Genomic DNA, 20,432 nt, shown 5'->3' with positions numbered 1-20,432 from the left:
ATCCTTTGAAAATGAGTTTAGTGAACCATTCTAGGTAATGTACTGATATATCACTAACAGCAAACTAAAGTCGATTTTGTTAAAGGTAGGAGTGTACCATTACATTAAAAACAATAGAACACAGTACCTACTTATTAAAACATATCGTCATTTAGTTCTTCAAAGCAACTTTATACATTACTTCCAAATTATTACCATTTGTTTTTGTCTTTGTTACTGGAAAGTACTCGTTTTCAGCCAGTTCTTGATGTATTTGTAAAGCCCTTTTCGATAGGATTTGGAAGTGCACCTCCTGACTTACATTTTGAACTAATCAAGTTGCAGACCAATGAACCCCGATAGGATTTATTTTCCAGAACCATAAGTTTGCGCGAATTCTACCAGAATTTGTAGAAAGAAGAATTTTCTGATCAGCACGGAGAATTGCCAAAGATTATTTTTATGTTTGGTTCGATATGCATATCTGAAAGATTTTTTTTCTGTTCTGTCTTGCATGAAAGCTAGATTGCATGCAAGTATGAATGATTCTAATTTTAAAATGCTGTAAAAATTGCTGCCATGTGGAGTGGCTGCGTGGTTTAAGGTGTCGTATCACGAATTGTGTGGCTCCTGCTGGAGGTTCGAGTTCTCCCTCGGATATGGGAGTGTGTGTTGTTCTTAGCATAAGTTAGTTTAAGTAGTGTGTAAGTCTAGGGACTGATGACCTAAGCAGTTTGGTCCTTTAGGAATTCAAACACATTTGAACATAAAAATTGATGTCAGCCAATCCCTTGTTCCAGACCTTAGTAGCATAATTGCAAAGAAAAGAAGGAGAAAATAGAAGAGATAATTTTTTGTTGAAACCAAGTTTAAATTTATTATTATTATTATGTAAATCCTTTTTGCACCAGTTATCTTGCCCCACCAACCGAAGCTCTCCACCCACTGAACATAAACATTTTACAACCTTAATGAATCAGGTACTGCAAAAATTGCAACAAAATGGAGGAAGCCGATTGGGTAGCAGGAAAGACTGTCAGTTTGTTTAAGGTTAGCACATTATCTTTTCATTCATTTTATGACTTCAGCTATTGTTTTTCCAACTACATGTTTTAAGTCTATGAGACATATCACTTACAGCTATGTATCACAGTTGTAGTTGATACTATGAACTGCAAATAAAATTCAGCCACAACAATAAAAACCTGTCATTAATACTATCATATTTCAAAAGGAATAACACATTATGTGTATCCAGACTCTAACTAAACATCTTTCCTTTTGGCTCATTCAGTGAGAACTGCTGCTAGGATAAGAGCCAACACTCAAATATAAAAATTTCGACAGTGAGTGGAAAAGATGAGCAATACTTTGCGCTCACAATGTTGCAGAATGAGTCTATGACTAAATAATAAAATAAATTATTAATGAAAAGTTTAATGTGAGTATTACACAAAAGCAGCCAACAAATTATAACTCCTGTCAATTGTTCAAATACTATTATTTCTTTTTCTGCTGCCAGCTCTTTCATTTAAAATGACGTTGCGCTAACTCATACAATAGTCTCACTGATGAAAGTTCTAAAGGCACATATACAAAGTTCATATCATTAGATATTTCAGCAACAGTGTTCCTGTGGACTGAGCGCTCTGATGCAGTGCTCACAGGAGATTGTAGCCTTGATGTCATATCTAATGGGTAGAGTTCTGCCTCCCCAAAGAACTGAGGAAATTTCATTTTCAAAATAATTTGTGTATGAGATGGAAACGTTTTAAAATTATGTGCATAGCTCAGAAAGAAAACTGTCTACATGGTTGAGCTTTGGTGTCTTCTTAAATTCCTTGTCCTGTAGATAACTTAAAACTGCAGCTAAGACTTGGATTATGTCCTTTCGCTTCAGCTTTATTGTCGTATATTTTGCAATTCAGAAGGACTGGGTGTGTCATCCTCGCACTTTGTGTCATAAGGCAGTAACTCTGCCATAATTTCGACATTAGATGATGTTGTTCGATGGGAAAGTGTGTCGCAAAGAATTTCCAAGTGCCAGTCGATGGCTAATCCTGGTATTTATTTCTGAACATGTACTTCCTCTTACAAGCTTTGGGTGTTTACTACAGGGGTCTCTTTAGTTTTTCCACATTCTCTTTGCAGCCTCACCTATCAATCAAAATATAGATCAATTGATGTATTTATTTAAAGTGCTGTAATTAATAGTATTTTATAGAAAGTATATCTCATTTGAGATATTTGACTACTTGCGATTCACACCAAACAGATGCTCTCTCCTATTGTGTATGAAGAACAAATACCTTCAGCATAGTGTAAAACGTATGAACCGGCCATGGTAGTCGAGCAGTTCTAGGCGCTTCAGTCCGGAACCGCGTGACTGCTACGGTCGCAGGTTCGAATCCTGCCTCGGGCATGGATGTGTGTGATGTCCTTAGGTTAGTTAAGTTTAAGTAGTTCTAAGTTCTAGGTGACTGATGACCTCAGATGTTAAGTCCCATAGGGCTCAATACCATGTGAACCATTTTGTAAAACGTATGTCAACAACTATACAATGTTTTACAGCCACTGTATTTACTCCACCAACCTGAAGAAAAGTGGAAGAAAATTGAGTTTAGTTTCAAGGAACTGTGGGAAACATGTATGGATAAATGTCCTAAAAAGAGTAATTCAAGTTATTGTTTGCTCAAAAACTTTTTTGATTGCCTTGTTTACACTCACTGATCACGGTAACAACTTTTTTAGTTGTCGATGTGGGGGGCTGTGACAGACACAGTGATGCGCTATTTTTGAAAATTCTGCATTTTCCGCTGATTTATACAGGAAAATGTATTCTGCTTCTGAAGTTGTTGATGGGTGCAAGCTCCTTTGTGCCCCATGTGTTAATAGATGTTGAAAGGTTTAAATTGCAGGTTTATTTAATGTGCCCTTTTCCCAAATTGCAGCCTTGGGAGATCGTTTTATAAAAAAAAGAACTATCTATGGAGGGCATAGCCTGAGCTGGTAAATGCTCTCAGAATTCTCATTCAGAGGTGGAGAATTTTTTAAGACAAACAGACTTACGAGTTGATGCTAAAGAAGTTGTCATCAAAGTAGAATGATGTCTACATAACTTCCTTCTAAGTAATGCAGGCTAGATACCTATGAACAAGAGGAGCTGATTCAAAACCACTCAGCTAATACATTTTCGGATACACAAAGATTAAAAAAGAGATCGTGTAGTTCCGTTTATGCTTTACAAGACCAGTTTCATATGTGTTTTGGTAATGGCTATTAACTAGATATTAGTATCATGTTACATATATTGTATGCAGCCAAAAATATCTATAATATTTTTTCTGGAGCAGTTTTGGGTGAATGATTGACCTAGCATATTATTCTTGTAACATTTTGAACTATATTTTACAACATTAGGCAAGAATGTACTGTACTTTTCTGTATTTTGTTTAGCACTCATTATTCATGTAATAATACAAAATATATAAGCACACATTTGTCTGTAATTATGGGAAATAAGGTAATGCCTGTTTGATTCTGATTCGCACATATTTCCTACCAGGTTTACGCCTTGTGTGACACTTTTTTTGTACTCTGGATGGCGTGTATCATACAGAAATAATTTTGGACACACTAAATCGATTAATTACATAATTTGATGATTGATCTACTGTGCACAAGATTTCTGCAGGACAGTTCTGTTGCAAACATTTCATTGAATTTCGACCTTATAAATAAAATTAAAACAAATAAACTAAGTACAAGGAGTCTTTTCTTTGCAAACTGTTTTAATACTAACTTACCAGGTGACTTTTCCGTAATGTTTACTGTGAGGTGTGGTCTCTGGGACCCCTATGTTTAATCTGAGAGTTAGGGGACAATTCATTTTTTAAAAAAAATATTTAAGTTATATATAAGATCTATTCCTACAGTTATTTGAGTGTTGCTTAAATACTCATCGTTTATTTTATTGCATTGAATACTTTTTATCATACAAATTCACATACTTTCATGCAGTTTTTTCAATATTGCAAACCAAGAACCTGTTAGAGAACTGAATTTTATATTCTCTAAATTATAGTGTCTTTGTGGCAAGAAATTTTCACTTACAACTAAATTCCAGGGCCTAAACTTGTACATAGGAACTCCACAAGATACGACAAAAAGAAAACTGACATTCACTGCTGGCATCTACATTTTCCTTTGTCACAGCTCAAAACACATTTGATATTAACAAAAACTTCAAGTATTTTATTGGAGAAACATGAAGGTGCCCAGCACAATTACCCAGGAGTTCTTCCTTTGAATCATACTTCTGTTTGTCAGTAGAACTGATCACTTGATATTGCAAAAACTAAAAACTTTGATTCCTTCGTCTCTTTCTTTATCTATATCACTGGCATGTTTTCTATACACCAACTAACAATTTCATCAAACTTAGGACTGTTAAAATTGACACATCCCCACAAGTACATTTTGTGCTATACTTAGAAAATAAGAATGTAGTTTACGATTCACGAGATGCAGTTGGGAGACCCCAACACATGTCAGTGACAAACAAAGAATGCAATGGAACCCACAATAAAACATTGTTGAGTTGTCGATTTAAGGAGTGTAGGTGAGATATAGAAGCACTCTGCCGCAATTTACCTTGGAGAGCGTGTTCGAAAATTTTCGTGTGGTCTGAGAGACAACACCTAGTGAGTTATGGATTAATGCCAAATTGTTATGGAAGCACATATGCTCTAATGCTATTGTGAGTGGTAGACAGAATGGAAGCATCTTCTGATTGATAAACAGAATACAAATGCTGCAAATTATTACTGAAATATTATAATATATTCTGGTGAAATGTGGTTAAACAACGGCGATGGATCGTTTGGTAGTGCCACATACATTGTCGCTAATTACTTAAAAACAATCATAAGCTGGAGTCTTCTTTATTTACTTCTAAATTTTACTATATTACATACAGACTAGCATAGAGAGCTGCACCAAACCAGTCTTAAAACTAAAGACCACAACGTATATTACTGCATAATACTCTACTAATACTATTAATAGTTTACGACGAGACCGGGGTCAACTTTCGTACAGCGTTGTTGATTACTACCAGCAGAACCTGTTTCCTTGTGATTGGTTCTTGTGGTTACAGATGGAGAATTACAGATAATGAAACACCGGTTCCCAACGGAAATGTGCTTGGGTCAACTGGTTAGGCTTATATGCAGTGCTGTACTGCCCTGCTTCTGTTGCAAGAAAATAAATGAAATACGTATTTTCCTTTATCAGTGGAGAAAAATGAGAACTTAGAGGTCAATATAGTACTAGTATACAACAGATGCACGTGGAGTTATTCATGTAATTACCTTTCGCGCAGTAATTTAGTATAGCTTCTTTCACTCCTTTCCTTTGCATATGAGTTGTGGTTGGTGATCTTTGAGACAAACGCGTCTGACAGATCAACGTCATAGGCAAAGATATTTGAAAATTCCGATACGCCTGTGCGAGCTATGAAGCTTCGTCAGTGATACGAAGTATTGTGTATGTGTTGGAAAGTCTGTATATAATGGATACATACGAAAGCGTATTGTTAGTAAAGTCAGAAGTTTTTGTGTATAAGTTGCCTCCAAGGACAACAAATAGAGGTTACAGGTAATACTGTATGTTATGATTAATGCGCATCTCTTAAAATCATTCACCTAATTCTTTGTGAGCTGTTCGTAGCTGTGTCAGTTCAAAATGGATAAACTACAGAAAACTTACTGTAGTTTTAATGTTCGATATGTTCAATATTATGGAATTGCATGTGTAAGAATCAAACTTAATGGAATTGACAGACAAGTTATAGATTTATTGTTGTTGAAATTAGCAGTAAAATATTTATTACGTGTATGGTATGATTTGCTTCGCAACACCTTAACATACTTTATTCATCTAGGGCAGCTGACTGGAATCTAAATGAGCCTCAGTGGACAGGTCGTATGAGATTGGTGTCGAAAGGAAATGATTGTATTTTGAAGCTGGAAGATAAAAATACAGGCGAATTATTCGCAAAATGCCCCATTGATGCTTATCCTGGAATTGCAATAGAGGCTGTTTCAGATTCTTCACGCTACTTTGTCATTAGAATTCAAGATGACAGCGGTAGGTTACGAAAATAACATTCGTTTATTAGCAGTTTTTATTTGCATTTGGAAGTACTGTAACTGATTTTCCTTTTGCACAGGAAGGGCAGCTTTTATCGGACTCGGATTTAGTGACAGATCTGACAGCTTTGATATGAATGTTGCTCTACAGGATCATTTCAAATGGCTCAAAAAATCAGAAGAAATTGAGAAGGAGAAAGAAGATCCAAAACAAGAATTAGACCTTCGCTTCAAGGAGGGGGAAACAATAAAAATAAACATGAAAATAACTGTGAGTTAGAAGCATTGTTTTAAGATTAATGCCTTGAGTGAAGAATTATTAATTCAATACAGTGTTAAATATTTGCTGTTGTTAGTCTGGTCAATAAAGTCCCACAATAGGCTACACTATTTGAATTCATACAATTTAAAGTGTTGTAACTGTAGATATTTGAGAGAACAGTTTAATTTCTTTTTATGTCAGTACAGTACACACTAAATCTATGCTGCCTATAGAGAGAAATAGCACATCTAGTCTTTTTATCTGGTTTATGGCTAAAAGAATTATTAACTGTACTTGTCTGTTCCTACTGGTGTCGCGCACAATGCTTGACAGATCGTAGTTTGATCATTTTTTCCCTAACTGTACTGTAAACATGTTGCATATTGTGAAAATGGTGGAAATTTTGTGAATGCCATTTTGGAAACAAGTATGTGACCCACTGCAAAAGTAGAAAACATTAATATTGAAACATGGGCAGTCACTTTTGAATGAGAACATATTTTAAAGATGTAAATCACTAATGGCTGATAAGTGTAATAGTATATGTAAGAAATTTATTCTAGGAAACTTGCTTTTAAAATTTGTAACTTGCCCAGAGTTTCTTCCATACAATGTGGCTAGTTACGATAAACAATCTGGGGATTTCCAATATGTCATATGCCTCAGTAGCCTTATTTGTAACTGACAGCCACAACCATTTCCTCAAGATGACATTGACCAGTCTTCTCCACATTTTCTCTTTGGTCAACTACATCTACTTGTGCAGTTTCTTTGCTTTTGGGTGCATTTTTGCTCCCTCAAGAATTATGCGTATGGACAGCTGTCCAAATGTTAGTTTAACTGAAATGCTTGTGATGTACTCCTAACTCCCACTAAATATTATTTTCTGTGAATTTTATCCATCATGAACTACCGAGAAATCTTTGTCTGAACCTTCGCAGACTTGTAGCTAAGCCTTGATTGGACAGGTTGACTGTACCAACTATTTGTGTCCACAATACTGGTAGCAAAGCTGTGAGCCATCACTTAACCAATCCAGCCTGGTAAAGCTGATGCACAGTTTTCAGTGGGATGTTAAAATTTGACAGACGTCCATGTATTCAGTAGATAATGTTTTATTCTGTTGTATTGTTATCACATGCTCTTTAGTGTCAGTGTTGGCGAAATTGTATATTTTCATCTATATGGTGATCTTTCTTCACAATATAGTATAATTGTGTTCGGTTATTTGATATTCTACACAACTATCATTAGTTAGTTGCTTTTTACCTCAAAGGGGTCTCCTGTATTTGGGAGATAAAACATCAGGCAATGTTTTAATTCATAAACCGTGGCCTCAGCCCGGAAGTTATTTTGTGCAAACAAATATCTATGCAGAAAGAGCTTGCAGTTAATGTGTTGCAAGGGAAGTTGCTACATCTATGTTATTAAGATACCATGTAATATTGAGAAACATGATTAATCGACAGGGCTTTCACAGTAACAATTTCTCCATCAAATTGAAAATACTGTGAAAACCTTCACTGAATCAGTGAATAGGCCTGTGTTGAAATAAGTTTTCACATCCACCATTGCTGCTCTTTCTTATGTAAAATTTCTCGGACTGATTTTGTAATGTTGAATAGTGCCTCGTGGCTTCAGCCTCTGGCATTTGTCTCCAATTTTCCCATTTTATTGAAATTATATCATTAACCATACATGGGTCATTATATATTCCTGAAGTTTTAAGTCTGTTTTATTTGGTTTTAATCTGCATAAAAAGCTCATTCTGGTGCACAATAAATTGCTGAATGGGCAATTTCATCCAGAAAGCTGCTGTGGCTTGTTGTTATGACTGACTCTGTTGATCTATGTAGCACATTGTGTGCAGCAGGAGAAGAGAACCCACCAAAACAAAGGACATTGTCAGAGCCACCTGTAGTGTACTGCATTTACTGAGGGAAGAAAATCTTTGATTCATACTCATTCTTTTCTTCTCTCTTCATACAAGCTCTTTGAAGTTGTTATATTACAGTTGTAAACATTGAGAGTCAGAATAAAGTGAGATTAATTCCTGTGTGGTATTGGAACATCATAACAGTGATTCAGATGAGGTGAGTTAGTACATAGTTGAAATAGAAATGTTTTACTAAATAAGTTACAAAGGAAAGGTAGTTGTACTAATCATCGATCATTTGACATCCACTGCTGGACATGTAGATTTGACAACTTGGCTGAACCGTCAAAAGCACACCATTGTATCCATACTGTTCTTACATATTTTCGAATATCATCTTCTAACCTTCCATTACATTACCTATCAGCCTTTTCTTGTTTTATGGAATCTACATCTGTACTCAGTGAGCCACTTTATAGTGTGAGGTGGAATGTACTCTGTCTAGCCACTATCACTCCTCATTTTTCCTGGTCCAGTTGTGACTAGTTCACAGGAAGAAAGTTAACTGATAAACCTCTGTGTGAACCGGAGTTTTTTTGTCAAGATTTTTTAAATTTTTTATCTAATTTTTCAAATCTGGTGTACATATGAGGTATTACATGGTCGGGAATATGCTTCTTAGTAGCATTCAAATTAGAAGTATAATGCAGCTTTTCTCATTTTCTTCCTTGCAAGATTACATGTATCTGACATTACTGTTTCTGTGCCCCGAGTTCTCACTCCTGTTTCAGTTTTGTGACTGAATTTTCTTTCAGTAATACATCACATAATTGTTTCAGAAATACGTCCTACAGAGAAATCAGTAGTAAAATTACATAATAGTTTGTAACTAGAGTAAGAACACTAGCAAAAAAAAGGTCAACCTTGGGAGACATCATACCAAGCTATGTAACAGCACATCTAGCTTGATAGAAGACTCAATATGATGATGAAGAGAATCCAGAAGTTTCTTCAGGTATGCCATATCCAGCTGCAGGGATATTGATTCCTACGTTTCATCCACTGTTCCAGATAGCCTCGGAGATTTTCTGTGGGGTTAGGATTGGACGATTTAGTGACCTAGTCAAAGTGCAATAAGATGCTGGAGTGTCATTGAAACCAGAAATGTATGGTGAACTTGAAACTTTCAGCACAGGACAGGAGCACGTAGACAAACTACAGCTCAAGTTTAAAAGAATAGTTGGCCCTGCATGATGGGAAGGGACCCTCCCTGGTATACAGTCACTGTGAAGAAACTTCTAAAGAAACAGATTACTACATAATAGGGGTAAAACAAAGCATAGGGCTATAGGTAGAGTTATTCACAAAGGATCATGTTTGGCTGCCGAGAGAGTGTTGCATGAGACCTTCAGTGACTACCTTTGCAGACTATTGTCAAATGATCTTTCACGAAACCTAAAGAAATTTTGGTCACATGTAAAGGCTGCTAGTGGCACTTAAGTCGTGTCTAGTCCGTAGTGTATGAGACAGGAACTGAAATTGAGTGTAGCAGAGGAAACTCCTGCTATATTTATGTGTCTCCACGCCCATCCCTCTTACACTGTCTCAACACTGTCCACCATCGTGACAAGTGTGTGGCCATGGGTGACTTTTACACCAGCCCAATTGAGAGTCTGTATGCTGTAGCTGCTGAACTACTGCTGTCCTACTGCTGTGACTTTCTCCTCAGCAGATATGCATGCCGTTTGTGTGCCATGCGTGGCCACCCATCCTGTGCCTCCGTTTTTGATGATTCCTTTGATCATCAGTATGGGGCTTGTCCTCCTTCCCTGTTACCTCTCGGAGTCTGCTTGCAGCACTTGCTACGGCAGCTTAACTTGACACTACCTGCACCTTTCCCATTGTGCGTGAACCCTTTACCACCTTGGCTTCGTGAAGTGGCCCATGCTAACCTTGGCGTTCATTCCCTTTCTTAGGACACTACTTCAGCCTCTGTCTATTGCCTTAAGTTTCGTGACCTTCACGTGGAACTTTGCGATAGTACCTGTGTGTACACTGATGGCTCTCATAGTGACCGTGGGGTCGGGTGTGCCTTTGTCATTGGCACCAGTGTCTTTTGATATCAGCTTCCAGCACACTCCTCAGTATTTACAGCCGAGCTCTTCACCTTGTATCAGGCCATGGAGTACATCCGGTGACACAGCCTTTTCAATTGTGTGCTTTGCTCAGACTCACTCAGCACCGTACAAAGTCTATGTGCAGTATACACCGTCCATCCCTTAGTACAGTGAGTCCAGGAAAACTTTCATCTGCTCGCTCTTGGTGGAGACAGTCTGATGTTTCTGTAGGTTCCTGGTCATTTTGGACTGCCAGGAGACGAGGTTGCTGACACTGCTGCCAAAGCTGCAGTCCTCCTACCTCAGCCTGCGAATACCTATATTCCCTCTGATGATCTCTGTGTTGCCGTCTGTCAGGAGGTGGTGTCCCTTTGGCATTGCCAATGGTCCTATCTTCACGGGAATAAGCTGTGGCTTATTAAGCCTCTCCCAGTGGCTTGGACGACCTCTTCTCGGCCCTCCTGCCATGAGGAGGTTATTTTAACTCAGCTGAGTATTGGGTACTGCCTTTTTAGCCATCCTCATTTTCTAAGTGGCGCGAGCCCACCACTTTGCACACATTGCACTCAAGTTTTAAGTGTCCGTCACTTCCTGATGGAAAGTCCATTTTTTAACCTTTTACGTTCCCGTTTGGCTTTGGCGACTCAGTTATTGGCCGCTTTATCAAATGATAAGCGGGCTGTCGACCGCGTCTTACTTTTTATCTGCCACAGCAGTATGGAGAAGGCTATTTAATTTTTAGTTTTGGACGTCCGTTTTTGTATGGTATCTTTTTTTTTTTAGCCCTTTCTCCACGTCCCTGTTGTTAGCTTTCTTCTCTTACGCAATTGGGACTCCTCTGTGTCTTCATGTTCTATAGTTTTGACTTGGGTGCGTGTGACTCCAGTTGTTTTTGCGCCCTAGAGAGAGAGAGAGAGAGAGAGAGAGAGAGAGAGATAGAGAAATCCTGAGAAAGCCCACTTAAAAAGTTTCAAGAACTAGATTAATGAGAACTCTAGGAATATGATACAACCCCCTACTTATTGCTCACATAGGGACCTTGAGGTCAAGATTAAGTACAGCACACACAGCATCATTCAACCATTCTTCCGTTTTCTGTACAAGTATGGAACAGGAAGAAACCATAATAACTGTTATAGTGGTATGTGTAATCTGCCATGCACATCAATGGTTTGCAGAATATAGACGTAGGTGTATGTGTGGGCTGTGCTGAAGTTCTTCAGCAGCTCTTAAACTGGAAGTCTGATTACAATGGGGTTTCTTCACTGGATTTCAAACTGTATTGCAAATGGTGGGCGAGGATGCAGGCAGTGCATGAGCCTGACAACAAAGTGCAAGATGAGTCTTTTGTGCCATGATTTTTGTTCAGTGATGTATTATGACTACAAAAAGGAGTTAAATGCAGAAGAATGTGGCTGTTTTCTGCAATGCGTTTTTGGTGAATCTGGATCTTCTGGGGCCAGCATAGGAGATTGGTTTTGTGAAATTTCAAGAGGTCAAGAGTCTCTTGAAGATGAAACTTGTCTGTCACCCATCAATGGCAGTGACCCAATAAAACGTTAAGACTGTGAACAAAATGATTGAAGATATTCCTTGTCTCACATTTTGTGACATGAAAGGGACCCAAATGTTGCATCAACTGCAGTGCAGACCATTGAGTACCACAGTCCCTGACAACAGCAAAAAAAAGTGGGTGGGGGGGGAGAGAGAGAGAGAAAATAAGAATCAATTGGTATCATTTTATGCTTGAAAAATCTGATAAACGGCAGTCCAAGACATCTACAATATTCTCGCAGATGACGAAACATGGATGTACCATTGTAATTCCGAAACTGAGAGGCAGTCTTCAGTACGAGACTTTCCAGGTGAGGAACTACACATAAAATTTCAATGATGATGGAAGGAAGATGGTGGTAACTTTCTGCACCAAGATGGTTCATCACACCTCTGTGACCTTGAACCCTGGTCCCACTGTCAGTGGTGAATGATATTGTCAAAAGTTATTACAACACGAAGGTCACAGCTCACAAATTCGAGACATAGACAACTTCTTCTGCATCACGACAATGCTGCAGCCCACACGGTTGACAGAACAAGGACTTCTTGAGGAATTGCACACTTGCCACATTCATCTGACATGGCTGCATGTGACTTCTTTCTGTTCCCAAAGACAGAGGCAAAAATTCATGGGTAGCATCTTTCATCCGGCGAAGAGGCTAGTGCAGCGTACAACAGCATACTTCCCTAAATAAGCTTGGACAGACATTTTTGAAGTGGGACGGAAAAATGTATAAGTGCTCATGGATAGTATGTTGAAAAGTTGTAACAGTTGTATTGCAGATAAAATCTTTTTCTGCTAAAAATTTATAGCATAGCTGTTTGTGTGCAGTCCTTGAGACACAACAGTTGTTAGATTGAATGATGAGTGGCCACAGTTTACTTGTCATGAAGATGATGAAGAAAGAGCAACACTTCGTCACCATGAATGGTGGCATTAACTCCCTGGTTCATTTTCATGGTAAACCTGAATGCATGGACACAAGTCATGATAGGTAAAGCACTCCAGAATCATCACAGAACCACTTTCAGCCTGAGCTACACACTCCATACTCTACAGGTTAATCGTTACAGTAGGCTGTCGCATTCATTGCTTTACATCATCAAGAGCAAAACGCCAACTCGTTGGACCACACTAGGTCTTGTACCAGCTATTGTCCAGTTTTCCTGTTGTTTGACCCACTGAAGAAATGCATCTGTGTGTGCTACTGTGAGCAATGACCTTTTGTGAGGCTCCATACTCCATGTGTCCATTACATTAAATTCCCTTAACACTGTTCTTACAGAGTCTTGATATGGACCTTTGTTCATTGACAGCAGCAATTCCTGATGGGCTTGAAACCGGTTGCCATTAATGAGGCGTGACACTCGCCTCCAGTGCCTGTCGATAATGATCTTTTTTCGATAACTGTTCTTAAACCGTGTTACATGGCTGCAAGTGGCGCGCCATTCCTGGTAAACACACTGAATGGGCCCCATTGATAAGCCAATAATTAATGCAAATTTTGAGTGTGGTTATGGACACATCCAAGCATGGTAGGTCCTTTCTGCAATTCTATCACATCCCCACCATGTAGATGGATCTTACTGTACTGATTCCTTACGACCAACCAATTCACCACCATGACTAATGCCAGTGGTGGAGGATGATGAATGCCTGGCATGGGATCTACAACACTCCAAAGCAATCAGCCCTTTTACAGGAATGACTAATATTTTTGTTTGGTGAAAAGGTAGTTTCATTGCCTAGAAATAACATAGATTAATACTAAAAAGAAAATAGAGAATGTTTATTCATGCAATTTCATTACTTTTTACTTCTACTATTAAAATTAAACCAGCTGTATTGCTGCACAGCCATAAACTCTACATTTTTAGTTTCTATATAGTGTCCTCTGTCAAAACTAACTATGTAAGCTTTTACAATGGACTTTTCTCAGTTTATGAATGGCTGAGGATCACTTACAATTCTTACATGAATTCATGTTCTGTGAGAAACTTGCTTTTGCTTGTAATTTAATCTTCAGCCTCTTAAGGTATTCATTTAACAGCTCGCAGATTAATTCTAGTTAAGATATAGTATTAACTGCATGTGCATCAGATACTGTGATAGCCTTTCTATGGGTAAATATAAAAACTTACCCTTTAGTGTCAGGGGCTAGAGTAGACCAGTGGCCATTCCTTGCCAGTTGTAAGAGGTGATTAATAGGAGTCTCTCTATTTGGTCACATTTTTACCTTGGTATTTTGACTGTTCATTGTACTTCTCTAGGGTTTTGCTCTTTTTACTTTTTTAATGCTTTTCTCCCTTATGTTTTTTTGGCTTTTTAAATTCTGGTCCTCATTTTGTGTTTGACCTCTACTTTCCAATTTTTTACTGAAGTGCGGACTGTTTGGGAACGGACGCTTTACTGTGATGCATTAATGCTCCACTGTGCACTGTTATCTTTTGCACCCACCAATCAGATAGATCCATTTTTGCACTCGAGATCCATTGCAGTAGCCAGTCTGTCATGGTGGGGTTGTCATGTAGTATCCTCTTGGTGTTAGCCACCTGACAATGCAGGGATCACAGTACCGATGCCTGAGCTGTAGTTCCGATGTCAGTGAAGGAGTAGGTACCTATCTCCATTTTGGGGTACCAGGACTCCAGGCTATGGCTGCTGTGCCAGGGGGCCTTTGATTTGGCGGTGTGACGCCCACTGGGAGAGCCTCTTAGCGGAGTGAGTGGCATTGGGGCTTGATGATCCACAATGAAACAGGTCAAATTTAATGGTGGCCATGCCAACACAGCCATCTCAGCAGTTAGCGATTTTAATACAGAGTTAATGTTCCTATGGCATTTCCCTCTCTGACCATGCCTCAAGATGAGAGTTAGGTAAGGAGAAATGGAAGTGGAGAGTGTACCAAAGTCTTGAATTTGTTCCCGAACTGACGGCAGATCTTTCACTACAGTGAAGCCACTGTTTTTCTTTGAAAATAGTGAACATTGGTTTGGGAGGCTGTTGCAGTAGAGGAGGTGAGAAATGGATCTTTGCTGATCAAAATCTCAACACCAACCATTTGTGGGCACTTAAAGTCTGTGCCAAGATAAAAGATATACCACCATTTCTCCGCGTACCGAGCTCTGTATAATTCAAGGTGTTATCCTCCATTGGGACCTAACACCACAAACTGATGAAGAGCTGCTTACTAATCTGGCCTGGTGTGGAGTCTATTTTGTGCACTACATCCGGAGGGGCCTCAAGGATAATTGAGTGGATACTGGAGCTTTTGACGTAGCCTTTAAAGGCAACATTTTACGTGAGAAGATAAGGTCATGCATGGTCCATATGTGTATTGTCAGGCCTTACTTTCCTCCTCCAATGAGATGTTTTAGGTGCCTAAGGTACGGACACACATCCTCCCGCTTTTCTGATGAGGCTATCTGTAAGGCATGTGGATGGGCATCCCATGAGGGCAGCCCTTGTGACCAGCCTCCTATATGTCCAGAACTGGATCCTTCTCATTCACTGTGATGCTCAGTGATCAAGAGGGAAAAGAAAATTAAAGAGTATAAAATGCCTGACTGCCTGTCTTACCAAGATTTGAAGAAAAAGTTTGAAAGACTGCACCCGACTGACACAGTCTCAAATTTTAAGATTGTTGTCTTACAGTCCATACCCATGCAATAAGGTCTCACACGGCCTCTCCTGGCCATGGTCGTATTCTGGGTCTGCCCTACAGTTGGTGGAGGGAATGTCAGTTCCCTCGTACCCTACACCTGAAGCACCAGTTGTTCCTACACCAATGGTGAGGCCAAAGATGCCTTGTCATCATCTGGCTTCGTCAGGATTGACGCCTCTCAAGTTGCTACATCTCAAAACAAGGACTAGCAGCCATGGGCTGCAGGCTGAAGGAAATTACGGTCCTCTTCGCTCCTGGAAGATAAAATTCACAGAAATCGATGTCTCACAAGGATGAGAAGAATAAGCACAATGATAAACTACTTTCTGATGCCTCAAATGTTCTGGTCTCCATTCCTGTAGCAGTTGAGCCCATGCACACTGACATCGGATCACACAATTAGGTGGACTGCAACCCGGCAGCGAAGTAATTGCAACCATCTTTTCCATTTGCCACTTTCTTAAATCTAATATCAATGCCAGTGCTCCTTCAATGGAACTGTGACGGGTACCATTGCCACCTGACTGAACTTCCTCATTTAGTGGCTACTTACTCCATTGTTGGCATAGCACTTCAGGAAACACCGTTCACAGCAACACACATTCCTCCTCTGATAAACTACAAATCCTACTGTGCCAATCATGTTCAAATCAAGGAAGTGTCTAGTGGGCTCTGTACTCTTATACATTCTGATGCTTCCAGTGAGGAGGTGCCACTTACTGCTGCTCTAGATACTTTGGCCATTAGTGTCTACCTGTCAGTTCGGATTAAAATATTTAGTGCTTATCTACCACCAAAAGGATCATTCCAGTGTCACAAGCTTTTACAGTTAGTGGAACAGCTACCTCCTCCCTTCCTGTTATTGGGAGACTTTAACGCTCATAATTCTTTGTGGCACTGCAACACTGTATCGCTGAGGCTGAGTACTAGAACACCTCCTGTCAGGGTTGGATGTCTGCCTACTCAGCACTGGAGGTGCAACACATTTCAGCGCGGCCCATGGAACATACTCAATTATTGATCTTACAGTTTGGAGCCTGAGTGTCTTAAAATTGATTCAGTGATGTGTCCATGGTGATCTTTGTAACAGCAACCATTTTCCTTTCATTCTCTCCCTCTCCACTCTCACATATCTGGAGCATTCTCCACGTTGGCCACTTCAGAAAGCTGACTGGCAGTCTTCCTCCTCCACAGCCATTTTTGCAGCCAGTTGTGCGACAGGTATTGACAAAGTGGTACAGGATACTATTGATACTGTTATTCATGCTGTAGCTTGACGGCTGCCGGTGCCGTAGGGGTCTCAAGATACAGACACAGTTACCAGGGAATGCTGCAGGGTACTTCAATGACACACACGCCATCCCTTTGTGAATAATTTAATAGTATTCAGGAGACTCTGGGTGAGAGTGCAGTTTTTAATAAAGAAAAGATAGCAGGAATCTTGGGAACAATATGGATCGTCTATGCAGTCCCACACTCAGTCATCCCAAGCATGGACTAAACTCCGCTAAATTTGTGGTATCCATGTCAGTGGTAACATCTTATCTGATCCTGTGGTACTTGCTGAATGTGTTACATCACACTTTGCTGAAATGTTTGCTTGCAGTAATTACCATCCTCATTTTCTGACCCAGAAATACCATATTGAATGGCACATGCTATCCTTCCATGCCCATGGCGCTCTGTCATAGAGTGCTCCTTTTAGTGAATTTGAGCCTCGCAGCACTTTGGCGGTGTGTCGAGATGCGGCATCTTGATCTGACAAAATCCACAACCAAATGCTCGAACATCTTCATGCTTGTAGCATGAAATGTATTCTTGGGCTTGTTAATCATAATTGGTGGGAAGGAGAATTTCCATTTCAGTGGCGGGAAGCTATTATTATTCCTGTCCTGAAACTGGGAAAGGTCCCACATATTTTAACTAACCAACTAACAAACAAACAAACAGCCACTCTCTCTCACAAAGGGGTTGCGTAAGCCAATCAAATGAATGGTCACCTGCCTTCTTTGTTGGTGACATGAAGCTGGAGGTCATATATCACAATTGCAAAGTGGCTTTTGGATTTTCCAGGCCACCACAGGTCTGGTTCATCTGGAAACTGCATTGTTCCATGCATTCACGGATTGCCAACATCTGATTGTTGTTTTCTTGACCTACAGAAGGCATACGATACCACTTGGTGACATCATATCTTATCTGCACTTCATGAGGGGGTTTCTGGGGCTGACCCATTTTTATCCAGAATTTCCTGTCTCTGACTTTTTTGACTATCAGCAACCAGTGTAAACTGGAAACTCGAGTCCCTCAGGGATCGATCCTCAGCATAGCACTGTTAGGTATTAGCATCAATGATGTCATAAATGCAGTGGCCCTCACAGTTTCTTTCCATTGCCGTATGTGGATGATTTTTGCATTTGCTACACCTGTGCATCACTGTGCTCCACTGAGCGCCAACTTTAGGGAGCTGTCTGGAGAGTACATGATTGGGCCATGAATCACAGTTGTCAGTTTCCTCCTGCAAAAAAAACAAGTTGTGCATTTTTGAAGACTACGGACTGCTTACCCACATTCAGGAATTTATCTCTGTGACCAGTTACTTTGTGATTGAAACTTTTCAGTACTAGGTATTTTATTTGACAAGAAGTTAACTTGGCTGTCGCATGTTCTCTGGCTCAATGCAACTTGTATGAAGAAGCTAAATGCTCTTGGATTTCTTAGTAACTTCTTGTGGGGGTCAGTTCGCATAGTTCATTTGAGATTTTACAAAGTACTGATTTTACCGCTTGGCCTATGGGTTGGGAGCACCATCCATACCAAGCTTGCTGGACCCTGTTCACCACACTGGTGTGCAATTGGCAATGGGGGCCTTCCTTATGAGCTTTGTTGACAGCCTCCTCTTGGAAGTCTGTGAGCCACCACTGTGGGCTAGATGACAGCAGCTTCAGGCAAATTACACAGTTCCAATCTGTCGGATGCCCTCTCACCCATGTCACTCAACTCTTCCACAACCAACAGTCAAGATTGTTCGCGCATCACCCAAAACTGGGAAGACCAGCTGGGTTCTGACTCTATACCCTACTGAAGGACCTCAAACAGACTCTTTTAGTCTGTCTTCATAGAGCTCTCTCTCGACATCCCCTGTGGTCTGTCCCCTGTCCTGTGATATGGATGAACCTCTTTTGTGGCCCCAAGAAGGATGCTGATCGTACCCTTCTCTGACACCTGTTGTCGTGGAGGCACGAATATTCTGCAAGGTGGCATGAGAAGCATTCTCTCTCAATGTATACACTGCAGAGTTGGTTGCCACATCTCAGGCTTTGCGGTATGTCAAATCCCTGGCCACAATGATCTATAGTGATTCCGCGAGCTGCTTAAAAGGCATGTTCGTGTGCTATTCCAAAAATCTTGTGGTCGCCAATGTCCAGGACCTCCTCCTTGATGTTTACAGCTCTGGAAAGACACTGAGCCACATAAGCATTCCAGGCAGTGAACTCGCCAACCATCTAGCTAAAGATGCAACTATAGGAGGTCAACTTGGTGTAAGAATGCTGGGCACCAGCTTACAATCACTACTTTGATGAAATATTTTGAGGAGGCCCTGGGAATTGGAATGGCAGGCTACTATGACTCAAAACAAGTTGAGAGCTAGTAAAGGGCTCACTAATGTGTGACATACATCTTTCCAGGCCTCTTGGAAAGATGGTATTCTGTTGTTCCGACTATGCATTGGTGATGCAAGACTCACCCACAAGTTCCTTCTGTGTCAGGAGGATCCTTCCATTGCAGCTGCAGTAATCTACTGATGATTGCACATGTTCTTGTTGAGTGCACCATGCTGGCCAATCTGTGGCACTCCCTCAAGTTGCCTACCTTACTACCTCAGATGCTTGTGGATGATGGCAGTCACTACTAGAGTGTTGTATTTCTTAAGGGAGAGCAATTTTTACACTAGACTATAATACTGCTCCACTTTAACTGTTAGCACTGGTTGTGGGGGAAGAGCCATGTCCCCCCCTCCCCCCATCTCCTCCCTTGTAATGGGTACCCTCTTGTGACTGCAGGTTACTTTCTCCCCTCTCCCCCACCTCGTTGTTCCTTTAGACCCTCATGTGTTGTTCCTTTAGACCCTCATGTGCAAGATACTGTGTAAGTTCTCTCTATTTTCTTTTACCTATTGTGTTGCAACTATTATCACGCCCATTTCCAACTCTTTGACTTGCTTAAATTGTTGGAACAGCCAAGTCCCCACTTTTCTCGTTTTTTACCTTCATATATGTTTCTCTCTTGAAAGGGACGGACTGATGACAGAGTAGTATAGTCCATTTAAACACACAATCGTCATTGTTAATATAAAAACTATCAGCCTTGTTTGTTTGAATAGATTTCAGAAGATGCTCTATATGGATTTAGATCCCTCCAGCCTACTTCCGTTTTTTAAAAACTATCAGCCTTGTTTGTTTGAATAGATTTCAGAAGATGCTCTATATGGATTTAGATCCCTCCAGCCTACTTCTGTTTTTTAAAAACTATCAGCCTTGTTTGTTTGAATAGATTTCAGAAGATGCTCCATATGGATTTAGATCCCTCCAGCCTACTTCTGTTTTGTTTTTTTTTTAATCTTCTGCCTCTCATGTTTATGATTTGACATGGATGTATTTGTCATCAGTATACACTTCAGAATTAACTGGTGCGGGGTGGTGATTCTTTTCGAAAGCCTGGAATTCTTAAGGTATTACATTTTACCTGTAAAATCTGGAAAATTTCAGGGAATTTCAGGAATTTTGTAACATCACAGGGAATTTTGTATTTTTAACCTAACAT

General features: G+C 40.0%; 1 protein-coding gene across 1 annotated transcript in view; it reads left to right on the top strand.

Moving 5' to 3' along the window:
- Nucleotides 1–5,405: 5,405 nt before the first annotated feature.
- Nucleotides 5,406–20,432, top strand: part of LOC126354834 (NECAP-like protein CG9132) — a 35,288-nt gene continuing 20,261 nt past the window's right edge. Inside the window, exons 1-3 of the mRNA XM_050004784.1 lie at nt 5,406–5,637; nt 5,924–6,129; nt 6,212–6,402. Coding sequence (XP_049860741.1) covers nt 5,552–5,637; nt 5,924–6,129; nt 6,212–6,402 — 483 coding nt within the window. The 5' untranslated portion in view covers nt 5,406–5,551. The remainder of the gene's footprint in view (nt 5,638–5,923; nt 6,130–6,211; nt 6,403–20,432) is intronic.

Source organism: Schistocerca gregaria, chromosome 3 (assembly GCF_023897955.1).
Source record: "Schistocerca gregaria isolate iqSchGreg1 chromosome 3, iqSchGreg1.2, whole genome shotgun sequence".
NCBI classification, from domain to species: domain Eukaryota; kingdom Metazoa; phylum Arthropoda; class Insecta; order Orthoptera; family Acrididae; genus Schistocerca; species Schistocerca gregaria.
Note: the sequence above shows the minus strand (reverse complement) of the source record. Positions and strands in the feature narration are given on the sequence as shown.